The sequence below is a fragment of the Telmatherina bonti genome (genome assembly GCF_933228915.1).
Source record: "Telmatherina bonti genome assembly, chromosome: 18".
NCBI lineage: Eukaryota > Metazoa > Chordata > Actinopteri > Atheriniformes > Telmatherinidae > Telmatherina > Telmatherina bonti.
In genome coordinates, this window is record NC_136616.1 from 39,601,738 (window position 1) to 39,616,824 (window position 15,087).

General features: G+C 50.7%; 1 protein-coding gene across 1 annotated transcript in view; it reads right to left on the bottom strand.

Annotated features, from left to right (window-relative positions):
- Positions 1-5,239: 5,239 nt before the first annotated feature.
- LOC306769335 (uncharacterized protein) overlaps positions 5,240-15,087 on the bottom strand; it is a gene marked incomplete at its 5' end in the record, with an annotated part of 31,339 nt that continues 21,491 nt past the window's right edge. Inside the window, 2 exons of the mRNA XM_079257901.1 lie at positions 5,240-6,252; positions 6,329-6,455. Of these exons, the coding sequence (XP_079114027.1) occupies positions 5,336-6,252; positions 6,329-6,455 (1,044 nt within the window). The 3' untranslated portion in view covers positions 5,240-5,335. The remainder of the gene's footprint in view (positions 6,253-6,328; positions 6,456-15,087) is intronic.

The following is a 15,087-nucleotide window of genomic DNA, read 5'->3' on the forward strand; positions in this document are numbered from 1 at the left end:
TATTGATGAGTCATCAGTCAGGTATTGATGAGTCATCAGCAAGGTATTGATGAGTCATCAGTCAGGTATTGATGAGTCATCAGTCAGGTATTGATGAGTCATCAGCAAGGTATTGATGAGTCATCAGCAACGTATTGATGAGTCATCAGTCAGGTATTGATGAGTCATCAGCAAGGTATTGATGAGTCATCAGCAACGTATTGATGAGTCATCAGCAACGTATTGATGAGTCATCAGTCAGGTATTGATGAGTCATCAGCAACGTATTGATGAGTCATCAGCAACGTATTGATGAGTCATCAGTCAGGTATTGATGAGTCATCAGCAAGGTATTGATGAGTCATCAGCAACGTATTGATGAGTCATCAGTCAGGTATTGATGAGTCATCAGCAAGGTATTGATGAGTCATCAGCAACGTATTGATGAGTCATCAGTCAGGTATTGATGAGTCATCAGCAAGGTGTTGATGAGTCATCAGCAAGGTATTGATGAGTCATCAGCAACGTATTGATGAGTCATCAGCAAGGTATTGATGAGTCATCAGCAAGGTATTGATGAGTCATCAGCAACGTATTGATGAGTCATCAGTCAGGTATTGATGAGTCATCAGCAAGGTATTGATGAGTCATCAGTCAGGTATTGATGAGTCATCAGCAAGGTATTGATTGACAGGAAACATGGCGGTTTGCTTAAGGAGGAGTTATCCCAGCTTTTCACTGTTTAACACTCATTTATGTGGGACTCACTGATTGGTCATCTCCTCCAGGTTGTGCAGAAAGCCACGCCCACCTCCGCCGCTCAGTGAGGCTGAAACGTTGCAGGACGTTTTCAGCGCCAACATGGCGGCTGGATAAACAAGGACCAGCATGACGGGGATTTGCTCGCAGGCTTCTGCTGAAAGAGGGTCTGATCCTACCATCAGGGACCATGTTTCACATCCCGAGAGACAAGCTGGTAGTTAAACCATACAGACCGACATAGCGACCAGGATAAAAACATCCCACTGTTTTGCTACATGGAACAGGTGATGTAGATGGTATCATGCTACATTTATCACATGTACACCTGGTGACAGAGACGTTTACGATTGTTACAGATGAGTGAAAACAACAAACGGACTGTAAAAACGAGTATTTACCAAACAGCTGCATTCGTTGCTAAAGGTTGTTCACTCTTGTTTTTGGGGTCCAGTCCGGGCTCGAACATGTATGGCTGGATGTTTGGTGTTTCCAGAGTTGCTACTTTGGTTTATTTTTCCTTTTATTCCTGAGTTTCCATGATGAAAACAGCTGATGTGTGTGACGTATACCCCTAGCAGCTGACCAATCAGGTGCAGTCCGCTGCAGGGGAAGGCGAGCTTAGGGCGGAGCGTTTGTATTGTTTCTGGCAGATCTGAGAGGATCAATTTATAAATGAATGAAGAGGTTTATGAAAAATCCTTCATTATTGTCTGTCCAGCCAATCCTTCCTTACCTTTGCAGATAAGTGAAGCTCCACTCTATCACACTTGTGTCTACGTCTGCTGGACTCTGGGGGGGAGTGGACTCTGGGGGATGGAGTCTGGGGGGGGGGGGGGGGGGGGGACTCTGGGGGATGGAGTCTGGGGGGGTGGGGGGGGGGTGGGTGGACTCTGGGGGATGGACTCTGGGGGGGGGGGGGTGGACTCTGGGGGATGGAGTCTGGGGGGGGGGGGGTGGACTCTGGGGGATGGACTCTGGGGGGATGGTCTCTGGTTGATGGATTCTGGGGGGATGGTCTCTGGTTGATGGATTCTGGGGGGATGGTCTCTGGTTGATGGATTCTGGGGGGATGGTCTCTGGTTGATGGATTCTGGGGGGATGGACTCTGGTTGATGGATTCTGGGGGGATGGTCTCTGGTTGATGGATTCTGGGGGGATGGTCTCTGGTTGATGGATTCTGGGGGGATGGACTCTGGTTGATGGATTCTGGGGGGATGGACTCTGGTTGATGGATTCTGGGGGGATGGTCTCTGGTTGATGGATTCTGGGGGGATGGTCTCTGGTTGATGGATTCTGGGGGGATGGTCTCTGGTTGATGGATTCTGGGGGGATGGTCTCTGGTTGATGGATTCTGGGGGGATGGTCTCTGGTTGATGGATTCTGGGGGGATGGACTCTGGTTGATGGATTCTGGGGGGATGGTCTCTGGTTGATGGATTCTGGGGGGATGGTCTCTGGTTGATGGATTCTGGGGGGATGGACTCTGGTTGATGGATTCTGGGGGGATGGACTCTGGTTGATGGATTCTGGGGGGATGGTCTCTGGTTGATGGATTCTGGGGGGATGGTCTCTGGTTGATGGATTCTGGGGGGATGGTCTCTGGTTGATGGATTCTGGGGGGATGGTCTCTGGTTGATGGATTCTGGGGGGATGGTCTCTGGTTGATGGATTCTGGGGGGATGGACTCTGGTTGATGGATTCTGGGGGGATGGTCTCTGGTTGATGGATTCTGGGGGGATGGTCTCTGGTTGATGGATTCTGGGGGGATGGTCTCTGGTTGATGGATTCTGGGGGGATGGTCTCTGCGGGGGGACTGACTCTGGGGGGGGGGGGGGGGGGGGGGGGCTGAGTTGTAACCAGAATGAAAGAATTAAACTTAATAAAAACAAAACGTTTTAATTGTTAAACACAGACGTCATGTTTATCATCTAATGTTTCTCTTCCCGACCCAATCCAGACGGAACCAGACTGGATCCAAACTTGATCAAAACACCATCGATCAGAACCTGTCAGAATCAGATTGAATCAAATGGGATCAGGACCTGATCAATCAAAATGTTCTGTATCATTATTCAGATCTGAACCAAACAAATATTCTTTCTGCTCTGTAAAACTGTCTGGATTGGGTCCACGTGACTCGGTTCCCGTCCGAACCGGGTCCACGTGACTCAGCATGTGACTCGGTTCCCGTCCGAACCGGGTCCACGTGACTCAGCATGTGACTCGGTTCCCGTCCGAACCGGGTCCACGTGACTCAGCATGTGACTCGGTTCCCGTCCGAACCGGATCCACGTGACTCAGCATGTGACTCGGTTCCCGTCCGAACCGGGTCCACGTGACTCAGCATGTGACTCGGTTCCCGTCCGAACCGGGTCCACGTGATTCGGTTCCCGTCTGGACCGGGTCCACGTGACTCGGTTCCTGTCCGAACCGGGTCCACATGACTCGGCATGTGACTCGGTTCCCGTCCGAACCGGGTCCACATGACTCAGCATGTGACTCGGTTCCCGTCCGAACCGGGTCCACATGACTCGGCATGTGACTCGGTTCCCGTCCGAACCGGGTCCACATGACTCAGCATGTGACTCGGTTCCCGTCCGAACCGGGTCCACGTGACTCGGTTCCCGGACCCGGTCCCGTCGTCCGGACCAGTTCCACGTGACTCGGTTCCCGTCGTCCGGACCCGGTCCACGTGACTCGGTTCCCATCTGGACCGGGTCCACGTGACTCGGTTCCCGGACCCGGTCCCGTCGTCCGGACCAGTTCCACGTGACTCGGTTCCCGTCGTCCGGACCCGGTCCACGTGACTCGGTTCCCGTCTGGACCGGGTCCACGTGACTCGGTTCCCGGTCCCGTCGTCCGGACCAGTTCCACGTGACTCGGTTCCCGTCGTCCGGACCAGTTCCACGTGACTCGGTTCCCGTCGTCCGGACCCGGTCCACGTGACTCGGTTCCCGTCTGGACCGGGTCCACGTGACTCGGTTCCCGTCTGGACCGGGTCTACAGACCAGTTAATCGGAGAGGAAGAGGAGTCAGAGAGGGAAACGGCATATGGTCTGTCACATATTACATCTGGTACAGACATAATATACATAGACATAATATACATTGACACCGCATCACGCTGCCTATAGAGCTGACGTCTCATCGCGCCGCCATCTTGGATGGGTCTCCATGCGCCTCCAATGCATTAATCTGTCAGGTGTAGGTCCAACCACAACGATAACTTCACCAAGTTTTACCTGATTTTTCTCAGTTTAGTTTGTTACAAAGGACAGAGATATTGTTATGATATAGATCACTGTAAAACATTAAAATAACCTTCTAAAATATATTTTATAATACTATTTAACAAAGATATAAGGTAGCTACGATATAAATAAATGTATAAATGAATTTGATACTAACATGTTTGATTGTTTATTGATGCATTTGGATCTATCTGTTTTTATCTGGTCTAATACATTATTATTCAACCTTGTGAAATGTAATTCCACACAATCTGATTTCAATATTTCACCGGTTATTGCAACCGTATGCTGAACAAAATATGGGAATAGTTGCTGCTTTCTCTGTACTACGGCTGACTCTTTTATTTACATTTATTAATTTATCAATATAGAGATACAGTTGTACAAAGTCTGAAAATACAGTATTGTATCAAAACTGTGAAATTCAGAAGTTACCCAGAAAAACACTTGTAGAACGTAAACCTCCACCAAGGTCTTTAAAACGTTCCTGGATCCAAACGGTGATCTGGATCACCACCAGAATTAAATCAGTTCTTCCTTTTCACGTTTCCAACAAGTCCTGAAAATTTAATAAAAATCCATCCAGAACTTTTTAAGTTATCTTGAACACAAACAGACAAACAGATAAAGCCGGTAAAAACATGACCTCCATGGCGGAGGTAATTCAGCTACCATGTAAAACTCTCTTTGTGAAGCATCAATATAATATTTTTCCATAAACACCTCATAGGAGTAAAATTTATCATTTAGTAGATTATTCACTGTGTTAACATAATTTAGAAACCAGTTATGTAGAAAACTGTTTTGTTTGTGTGTAATATATACGCGTTGTTCCACAGAAAACAGTTATGTGAGGAAACTACGTTGACTCTGCAGCAAGACTCAAAAGCAGAGACCCATCCAATATGGCGGAGACCCGTCCAATATGGCGGAGACCCGTCCAATATGGCGGAGACCCATCCAATATGGCGGCAATGCTGGTTTATTCTCCTATCCACAATTAGATGTCTACGTATATATGATGTTTATGGAGAGGAAGAGGAGAATGTGGAGGGGAAATGACATGTCCTGGTAAAGTTCTGGTCTGGTTTAAATATAAAATCCATTTTCAGACAAAACCTGGTTCTGATGCCACAACAGAAACCAGACTGACACCATCATTCCTGGTCCATCAGAACTGGGCTGATGCATCAGAAACAGACTGGTCCATCAGGACTGAGCTGGACCATCAGGACTAGACTGGTCTAATACAACTAGGATTGTCCTTCAGAATAGGACTGGTCCATCAGGATTGGATTGGTCCATCAGGACTAGACTAGTCCACTAAATCCGGACCTGGACATTTCAGAAGTGGACGTGTCCAGAATGCGGGTCAGTGGCCGGTCTCGTTGGGGGGACGTCCTGCAGCAGGTTTCGGCCCAGTGGCCTGCCGATGGGGTAGTTCTGGGTCAAAGCCTCCTCAGTCCAGTCTGGTCTGGAAAGGAGCTGGTCCATGTGGGGTCCTGGGGCCCGGTTTAGAAGTGGGTAGGGCATGAGGGTGGGGTCCCGCTCCAGCAGAGGGAGTCCATGGGCCCGAAGAGGGTCGTCAGGTCCGTAAGGTGCCACAGTGAGAACTGATGTGTCCCGGTTCAGAGTCTGCAGAGGCTGGGTCTGCTGGTCCATCTGGTACAGCGGCTTCTTCAGAACCTGGCTGTGGTCCTGGTGGTCCAGGTGGTCCAGGTGGTCCAATCTGTTGTGGCACAGCTGCTTCTTGTGCATGTGAAGGTGATCCTGGTGGTCTGGGTGTTCGAGCTCGGTCTGCTCATGCTGCTTCTGGTTCTGGAGCCCATCCTGGGCCTGGTGGTTCATCTGGATGTGATACTGGGGTCTCTTCTGGTTCTGACCATTTTCCTGCTGGTCCATCTGGGACGGATACAGTTGTTTCTTCTGGTTCTGGTGGTCCTTGTTCTGTGGGTCCACTTCTGTCTGGTACTGCAGCTGCTGCTTTTTCTGGCTTTGGTTCTGGTGGTCCTGGTTCTCCTCCAAATCCATCTGGGCATGAAACTGCTGCTTCTTCTGGCTCTGGATCTGGTTGTGGATCTGGTTCTTGATGTCCTTCCAGTGTCGCCCTCTGAGGACCGGTTCTAGGTCCAGACAGCGCTGGCAGACTTCCTTTCCCGGTACAGACTGGACCAGGACGTGGACTCCAAGCTGTCTCCAGATGGCCTCCTTCTCTGCGGAAGACCAGGGGCGCCGGCGGACTTTCCTGGGAGGAGCAGGGACTGCAAGACAACAGGCAGAGACCGTTAAACTGGACCTCCAGAAACTCTGATGGGTTATGAGGTCACCAGAACCCACCTGAGACAGGATTCTGCAGTCGGGAGTCTGGAGGAAGGACGAAGCTCAGAGGTCTAATTCCATTCTTAGAAAGCCCTGCAGGGAGGACGAGACGGTGACTTGTAGACCACTGCAGTCCAGCTTGGTCCTGGGATTACAACAGGTTCATGAGTCCGGTCTTTGGTACTGGATCAGAGGTAGTACTGATCCAGTACCAAAGACCACTGTCTTTGTCCCTTTTTCAGGCCATGATCTATATGGGTGTGACGTAAACCTGTTCTAGAAACGTTCGTGCTCGTGTAAAAGACTGGACTTGAGATTTTTTCACGGGCTGGGTCTAAAGGGTGAACTGGACCTCCTAGAAAGTCTGGAATGTTCTAGATGTCGTAAATAACTTCAACTTGTCTTGTACGGTACATTAAATGTAAATACGTATGTGCATGGTGATGTCGCCTTCTGCTGTTTCCAAAACAGTCTGCGGTCTAAGCATTAGCTGCTAAGGTGGGAGCTCGCGGTCTGAACGTTAGCTGCTGAAGTGGGAGCTCGCGGTCTGAAAGTTAGCTACGAATGTAGGAGCTTGCGAGCTTACAGTTAGCTGCTAATGAAGGAGCTCGCTGTCTGAAACTTAGCTGCTAATGGGAGCTCGCGGATTGAATGAAAGAAGATAATGCGGGATTTCGCGGTCTAAACATTAGCTGCTGAAGTGGAAGCTTGCGGTCTGAACGTTAGCTGCTAATGTGGGAGCTCGCGGTCTGAATGCTAGCTGCTAATGTGGGAGCTAGCGGTCCAAACGTTAGCTGATAAAGAAGGAGCTGCTGATCTGAACGTTAGCTGATAATGTGGGAGTTCGCGCTTTGAATGTAAGTTGAAAATGTGGGAGCTCGCAGTCAGAACGTTAGCTGCTAATGAAGGAGATCGCGGTCTGAACGTTAACTGCTAATGTGGGAGCTCGCGGTCCGAACGTTAGCTGATAATGAGGGAGCTTGCACTCTGAACGTTAGATGCTAATGTGGGAGCTTGCGGTCTGAACGTTAGATGCTAATGTGGGAGCTTGCGGTCTGAACGTTAGCTGCTAATGTGGGAGCTCGCGGTCCGAACGTTAGCTGGTAACGTAGGAGCTCGCGGTCTGAACGTTAGCTGCTAATGTGGCAGCTCGCGGTCTGAACGTTAGCTGCTGAAGTGGGAACTTATGGTCTGAAACTTGGCTACGAATGAAGGAGCTTGCGAGCTTACAGTTAGCTGCTAATGAAGGACCTCGCTGTCTGGAACTTGGGTGCTAATGGGAGCTCGCGGTTTGAATGAAAGCTGATAATGTGGGAGCTTGCGGTCTGAAAGTTAGCTGCTAAGGTGGGAGCTTGCGGTCTGAACGTTAGCTGCTGAAGTGGGAGCTCGCGGTCATAAACTGAGCGACGAATGTAGGAGCTTACGGGCTTACATTTAATTGCTAATGAAGGAGCTCGCTGTCTGAAACTTGGGTGCTAATGGGAGCTCGCGGTTTGAATGAAAGCTGATAATGTGGGAGCTTGCGGTCTGAACGTTAGCTGCTAATGTGGGAGCTCGCGGTCTGAACATTAGCTGATAATGTGGGAGCTCGCGGTCTGACCATTAGCTGCTAATGTGGGAGCTTGCGGTCTGAACGTTAGCTGCTAATGTGGGAGCTAGCGATCCGAGCATTAGCTGCTAAGGTGGGAGCTTGCGGTCTGAATGTTAGCTGCTAAGGTGGGAGCTTGCGGTCTGAACGTTAGCTGCTAATGTGGGAGCTCGCGGTCTGAACGTTAGCTGATAATATGGGAGCTCGCGGTCTAAACATTAGCTGCTAATGTGGGACCTTGCGGTCTGAACGTTAGCTGCTAATATGGGACCTTGCGGTCTGAACGTTAGCTGATAATGTGGGAGTTCGCGCTTTGAATGTAAGTTGAAAATGTGGGAGCTCGCAGTCAGAACGTTAGCTGCTAATGAAGGAGATCGCGGTCTGAACGTTAACTGCTAATGTGGGAGCTCGCGGTCCGAACGTTAGCTGATAATGAGGGAGCTTGCACTCTGAACGTTAGATGCTAATGTGGGAGCTTGCGGTCTGAACGTTAGATGCTAATGTGGGAGCTTGCGGTCTGAACGTTAGCTGCTAATGTGGGAGCTTGCGGTCTGAACGTTAGCTGCTAATGTGGGAGCTAGCAATCCGAGCATTAGCTGCTAAGGTGGGAGCTTGCGGTCTGAACGTTAGCTGCTAATGAGGGAGTTTGCGGTCTGAACGTTAGCTGCTGAAGTGGGAGCTCGCAGTCTGAAACTTAGCGACGAATGTAGGAGATTGCGAGCTTACAGTTAGTTGCTAATGAAGGAGCTCGCTGTCTGAAACTTAGCTGCTGATGGGAGCTCGCGGTTCGAATGAAAGCTGATAATGTAGGATTTCCCGGTCTAAACATTAGCTGCGAAGGTGGGAGCTCGCGGTCTGACCGTTAGCTGCTAACGCGGGAGCTCGCAGTCAGAACGTTAGCTGCTAATGAAGGAGATTGCGGTCTGAACGTTAGCTGCTAATGTGGGAGCTCGCGGTCCGAACGTTAGCTGGTAACGTAGGAGCTCGCGGTCTGAACGTTAGCTGCTAATGTGGCAGCTCGCGGTCTGAACGTTAGCTGCTGAAGTGGGAACTTATGGTCTGAAACTTGGCTACGAATGAAGGAGCTTGCGAGCTTACAGTTAGCTGCTAATGAAGGACCTCGCTGTCTGGAACTTGGGTGCTAATGGGAGCTCGCGGTTTGAATGAAAGCTGATAATGTGGGAGCTTGCGGTCTGAAAGTTAGCTGCTAAGGTGGGAGCTTGCGGTCTGAACGTTAGCTGCTGAAGTGGGAGCTCGCGGTCATAAACTGAGCGACGAATGTAGGAGCTTACGGGCTTACATTTAATTGCTAATGAAGGAGCTCGCTGTCTAAAACTTGGGTGCTAATGGGAGCTCGCGGTTTGAATGAAAGCTGATAATGTGGGAGCTTGCGGTCTGAACGTTAGCTGCTAATGTGGGAGCTCGCGGTCTGAACATTAGCTGATAATGTGGGAGCTCGCGGTCTAAACATTAGCTGCTAATGTGGGGGCTTGCGGTCTGAACGTTAGCTGCTAATGTGGGAGCTAGCGATCCGAGCATTAGCTGCTAAGGTGGGAGCTTGCGGTCTGAATGTTAGCTGCTAAGGTGGGAGCTTGCGGTCTGAACGTTAGCTGCTAATGTGGGAGCTCGCGGTCTGAACGTTAGCTGATAATATGGGAGCTCGCGGTCTAAACATTAGCTGCTAATGTGGGACCTTGCGGTCTGAACGTTAGCTGCTAATGTGGGGCCTTGCGGTCTGAACGTTAGCTGCTAATGTGGGAGCTAGCGATCCGAGCATCAGCTGCTAAGGTGGGAGCATGCGGTCTGAAAGTTAGCTGCTAAGGTGGGAGCTTGCGGTCTGAACGTTAGCTGCTGAAGTGGGAGCTCACGGTCATAAACTGAGCGACGAATGTAGGAGCTTACGAACTTACATTTAATTGCTAATGAAGGAGCTCGCTGTCTGAAACTTAGCTGCTAATGGGAGCTCGCGGTTTGAATGAAAGCTGATAATGTGGGATTTCGCGGTCTAATTATTAGCTGTTAAGGTGGGAGGTTGCGGTCTGAACGTTAGCTGCTAATGTGGGAGCTCGCGGTCTGAACGCTAGCTGCTAATGTGGGAGCTAGCGGTCCAAACATTAGCGGATGAAGAAGGAGCTGCTGATCTGAACATTAGCTGATAATGTGGGAGCTCGCGGTCAGAACGCTAGCTGCTAATGAAGGAGCTCGCGGTCTGAACGTTAGCTGCTAATGTAGGAGCTAGCGGTGTGAACGTTATCTGCTAATGTGGGAGCTCGCGGTCTGACCATTAGCTGCTAATGTGGGAGCTCGCGGTCTGACCATTAGCTGCTAATGTGGGAGCTCGCGGTCTGAACATTAGCTGCTAATGTGGGAGCTCGCGGTCTGAACGTTAGCTGCATATGAGTGAGCTCGCGGTCCGAACGTTAGCTGCTAATGTGGGAGCTTGCGGTCTGAACTCTAGCTGATAATATGGGAGCTTGCGGTCTGAACGTTAGCTGCTAATGTGGGAGTTCGCGGTCTGAATGTTAGCTGCGAATGAGGGAGCTCGCGGTCTGAACGTTAGCTGATAATGTGGGAGCTCGCGGTCTGAACTCTAGCTGATAATGTGGGAGCTTGCGGCCTGAATGTTAGCTGCTAATGTGGGAGCTCGCGGTCTGAACGCTAGCTGCTAATGTGGGAGCTAGCGGTCCAAACATTAGCGGATAAAGAAGGAGCTGCTGATCTGAACATTAGCTGATAATGTGGGAGCTCGCGGTCAGAACGTTAGCTGATAATGTGGGAGCTCGCGGTCAGAACGTTAGCTGCTAATGAAGGAGCTCGCGGTCCGAACGTTACCTGCTAATGTAGGAGCTCGCGGTGTGAACGTTATCTGCTAAGGTGGGAGCTTGCGGTCTGAACGTTAGCTGCGAACGTGGGAGATTGCGGTCTGAACGTTAGCTGCTGAAGTGGGAGCTCGCGGTCTGAAACTTAGCGACGAATGTAGGAGCTTGCGAGCTTACAGTTAGTTGCTAATGAAGGATCTCGCTGTCTGAAACTTAGCTGCTAATGTGAGCTCGCGGTTCGAATGAAAGCTGATAATGTGGGATTTCGCGGTCTAAACATTAGCTGCGAAGGTGGGAGCTCGCAGTCTGAACGTTAGCTGCTAATGTGGGAGATCGCGGTCTGAACGTTAGCTGCTAATGTGGGAGCTCACGGTCTGAAGGATAGCTGCTAATGTGGGAGCTCGCGGTCTGAACTCTAGCTGATAATGTGGGAGCTTGTGGTCTGAACTCTAGCTGAAAATGTGGGAGCTTGCGGTCTGAATGTTAGCTGCTAATGTGGAAGCTTGCGGTCTGAACGTTAGCTGCTAATGTGGGATCTTGCGGTCTGAACGTTAGCTGCTAATGTGGGGGCTAGCGATCCGAGCATTAGCTGCTAAGGTGGGAGCTTGCGGTCTGAACGTTAGCTGATAATGTGGGAGCTTGTGGTCTGAACATTAGCTGCTAATGTGGGAGCTCGCGGTCTGAACATTAGCTGCTAATGTGGGAGCTCGCGGTCTGAACGTTAGCTGCAAATGAGGGAGCTCGCGGTCCGAACATTAGCTGCTAATGTGGGAGTTCGCGGTCTGAATGTTAGCTGCGAATGAGGGAGCTCGCGGTCTGAACTCTAGCTGATAATGTGGGAGCTTGCGGCCTGAATGTTAGCTGGTAATGTGGGAGCTTACGGTCTGAATGTTAGCTGCTAATGTGGGAGCTTGCGGTCTGAACGTTAGCTGCTAATGTGGGAGCTCGCGGTCTGAACGCTAGCTGCTAATGTGGGAGCTAGCGGTCCAAACATTAGCGGATAAAGGAGCAGCTGCTGATCTGAACATTAGCTGATAATGTGGGAGCTCGTGGTCAGAACGTTAGCTGCTAATGAAGGAGCTCGCGGTCCGAACATTAGCTGCTAATGTAGGAGCTCGCGGTGTGAACGTTATCTGCTAAGGTGGGAGCTTGCGGTCTGAACGTTAGTTGTGAACGTGGGAGATTGCGGTCTGAACGTTAGCTGCTGAAGTGGGAGCTTGCGGTCTGAAACTTAGCGACGAATGTAGGAGCTTGCGAGCTTACAGTTAGTTGCTAATGAAGGATCTCGCTGTCTGAAACTTAGCTGCTAATGTGAGCTCGCGGTTCGAATGAAAGCTGATAATGTGGGATTTCGCGGTCTAAACATTAGCTGGGAAGGTGGGAGCTCGCGGTCTGAATGTTAGCTGCTAATGTGGGAGCTTGCGGTCTGAATGTTAGCTGCTAATGTGGGAGCTTGCGGTCTGAATGTTAGCTGCTAATATGGAAGCTTGCGGTCTGAACGTTAGCTGCTAATGTGGGAGCTAACGATCCAAGCATTAGCTGCTGAGGTGGGAGCTAGCGATCCGAGCATTAGCTGCTGAGGTGGGAGCTTGCGGTCTGAACGTTAGCTACTAATGTGGGATTTCGCGCTCTAAACATTAGCTGCGAAGGTGGGAGCTCGCGGTCTGAACGTTAGCTGCTAATGTGGGAGCTCGCAGTCAGAACGTTAGCTGCTAATGAAGAAGATCGCGGTCTGAACGTTAGCTGCTAATGTGTGAGCGTGCGGTCTGAACGTTAGCTGCTAACGTGGGAGCTAGCGATCCGAGCATTAGCTGCTAACGTGGGAGATTGTGGTCTGAACGTTAGCTGCTAATGTAGGAGCTCGCGGTCTGAACGTTAGCTGCTAATGTGGGAGCTAGCGGTCCGAGCATTAGCTGCTAAGGTGGGAGCTTGCGGTCTGAACGTTAGCTGATAATGTGGGAGCTTGTGGTCTGAACATTAGCTGCTAATGTGGGAGCTCGCGGTCTGAACGTTAGCTGCAAATAAGGGAGCTCGCGGTCCGAACGTTAGCTGCTAATGTGGGAGCTCGCGGTCCGAACGTTAGCTGCTAATGTGGGAGCTCGCGGTCTGAACTCTAGCTGATAATATGGGAGCTCGCGGTCTGAACGTTAGCTGCTAATGTGGGAGTTCGCGGTCTGAATGTTAGCTGCGAATGAGGGAGCTCGCGGTCTGAACTCTAGCTGATAATGTGGGAGCTTGCGGCCTGAATGTTAGCTGCTAATGTGGGAGCTTACGGTCTGAATGTTAGCTGCTAATGTGGGAGCTTGCGGTCTGAACGTTAGCTGCTAATGTGGGAGCTCGCGGTCTGAACGCTAGCTGCTAATGTGGGAGCTAGCGGTCCAAACATTAGCGGATAAAGAAGGAGCTGCTGATCTGAACATTAGCTGATAATGTGGGAGCTCGTGGTCAGAACGTTAGCTGCTAATGAAGGAGCTCGCGGTCCGAACATTAGCTGCTAATGTAGGAGCTCGCGGTGTGAACGTTATCTGCTAAGGTGGGAGCTTGCGGTCTGAACGTTAGTTGTGAACGTGGGAGATTGCGGTCTGAACGTTAGCTGCTGAAGTGGGAGCTCGCGGTCTGAAACTTAGCGACGAATGTAGGAGCTTGCGAGCTTACAGTTAGTTGCTAATGAAGGATCTCGCTGTCTGAAACTTAGCTGCTAATGTGAGCTCGCGGTTCGAATGAAAGCTGATAATGTGGGATTTCGCGGTCTAAACATTAGCTGCGAAGGTGGGAGCTCGCGGTCTGAATGTTAGCTGCTAATGTGGGAGCTTGCGGTCTGAATGTTAGCTGCTAATATGGAAGCTTGCGGTCTGAACGTTAGCTGCTAATGTGGGAGCGAACGATCCAAGCATTAGCTGCTAAGGTGGGAGCTCGCAGTCTGAACATTAGCTGCTAATGTGGGAGCTTGCGGTCTGAACGTTAGCTGCGAATGTGGGAGCTAGCGATCCGAGCATTAGCTGCTGAGGTGGGAGCTAGCGATCCGAGCATTAGCTGCTGAGGTGGGAGCTTGCGGTCTGAACGTTAGCTACTAATGTGGGATTTCGCGGTCTAAACATTAGCTGCGAAGGTGGGAGCTCGCGGTCTGAACGTTAGCTGCTAATGTGGGAGCTCGCAGTCAGAACGTTAGCTGCTAATGAAGGAGATCGCAGTCTGAACGTTAGCTGCTAATGTGTGAGCGTGCGGTCTGAACGTTAGCTGCTAATGTGGGAGCTAGCGATCCGAGCATTAACTGCTAAGGTGGGAGCTCGCGGTCTGATCGTTAGCTGCTGAAGTGGGAGCTAGCGATCCGAGCATTAGCTGCTAACGTGGGAGATTGTGGTCTGAACGTTAGCTGCTAATGTAGGAGCTCGCGGTCTGAACGTTAGCTGCTAATGTGGGAGCTAGCGGTCTGTACTCTATCTGATAATATGGGAGCTTGCGGTCTGAACGTTAGCTGCTAATGTGGGAGCTCGCGGTCTGAACTCTAGCTGATAATGTGTGAGCTTGCGGTCTGAATGTTAGCTGCTAATGTGGGAGCTTGCGGTCTGAACGTTAGCTGATAATGTGGGAGCTTGCGGTCTGAACGTTAGCTGCTAATGTGGGGGCTAGCGATCTGAGCATTAGCTGCTAGGGTAGGAGCTTGCGGTCTGAACGTTAGCTGCGAACGTGGGAGATTGCGGTCTGAATGTTAGCTGCTGAAGTGGGAGCTCGCGGTCTGAAACTTTGCGACGAATGTAGGAGCTTGCGAGCTTACAGTTAGTTGCTAATGAAGGACCTCGCGGTCTGAAACTTAGCTGCTAATGGGAGCTCGCGGTTCGAATGAAAGCTGATAATGTGGGATTTTGCGGTCTAAACATTAGCTGCGAAGGTGGGAGCTCGCGGTCTGAACGTTAGCTGCTAATGTGGGAGCTCGCAGTCAGAATGTTAGCTGCTAATGAAGGAGATCGCGGTCTGAACGTTAGCTGCTAATTGGGAGCTCGTGGTCTGAAGGTTAGCTGCTAATATGGAAGCTTGCGGTCTGAACGTTAGCTAATAATGTGGGATCTTGCGGTCTGAACGTTAGCTGCTAATGTGGGGGCTAGCAATCCGAGCATTAGCTGCTAAGGTGGGAGCTCGCGGTCTGAACGTTTGCTGCTAATGTGGGAGATTGCGGTCTGAACGTTAGCTGCGAATGTGGGAGCCAGCGATCCGAGCATTAGCTGCTAATGTGGGAGCTAGCGATCCGAGCATTAGCTGCTGAGGTGGGAGCTAGCGATCCGAGCATTAGCTGCTGAGGTGGGAGCTTGCGGTCTGAACATTAGCTGATAATGTGGGAGCTCGCGGTCTGAACTCTACCTGATAATATGGGA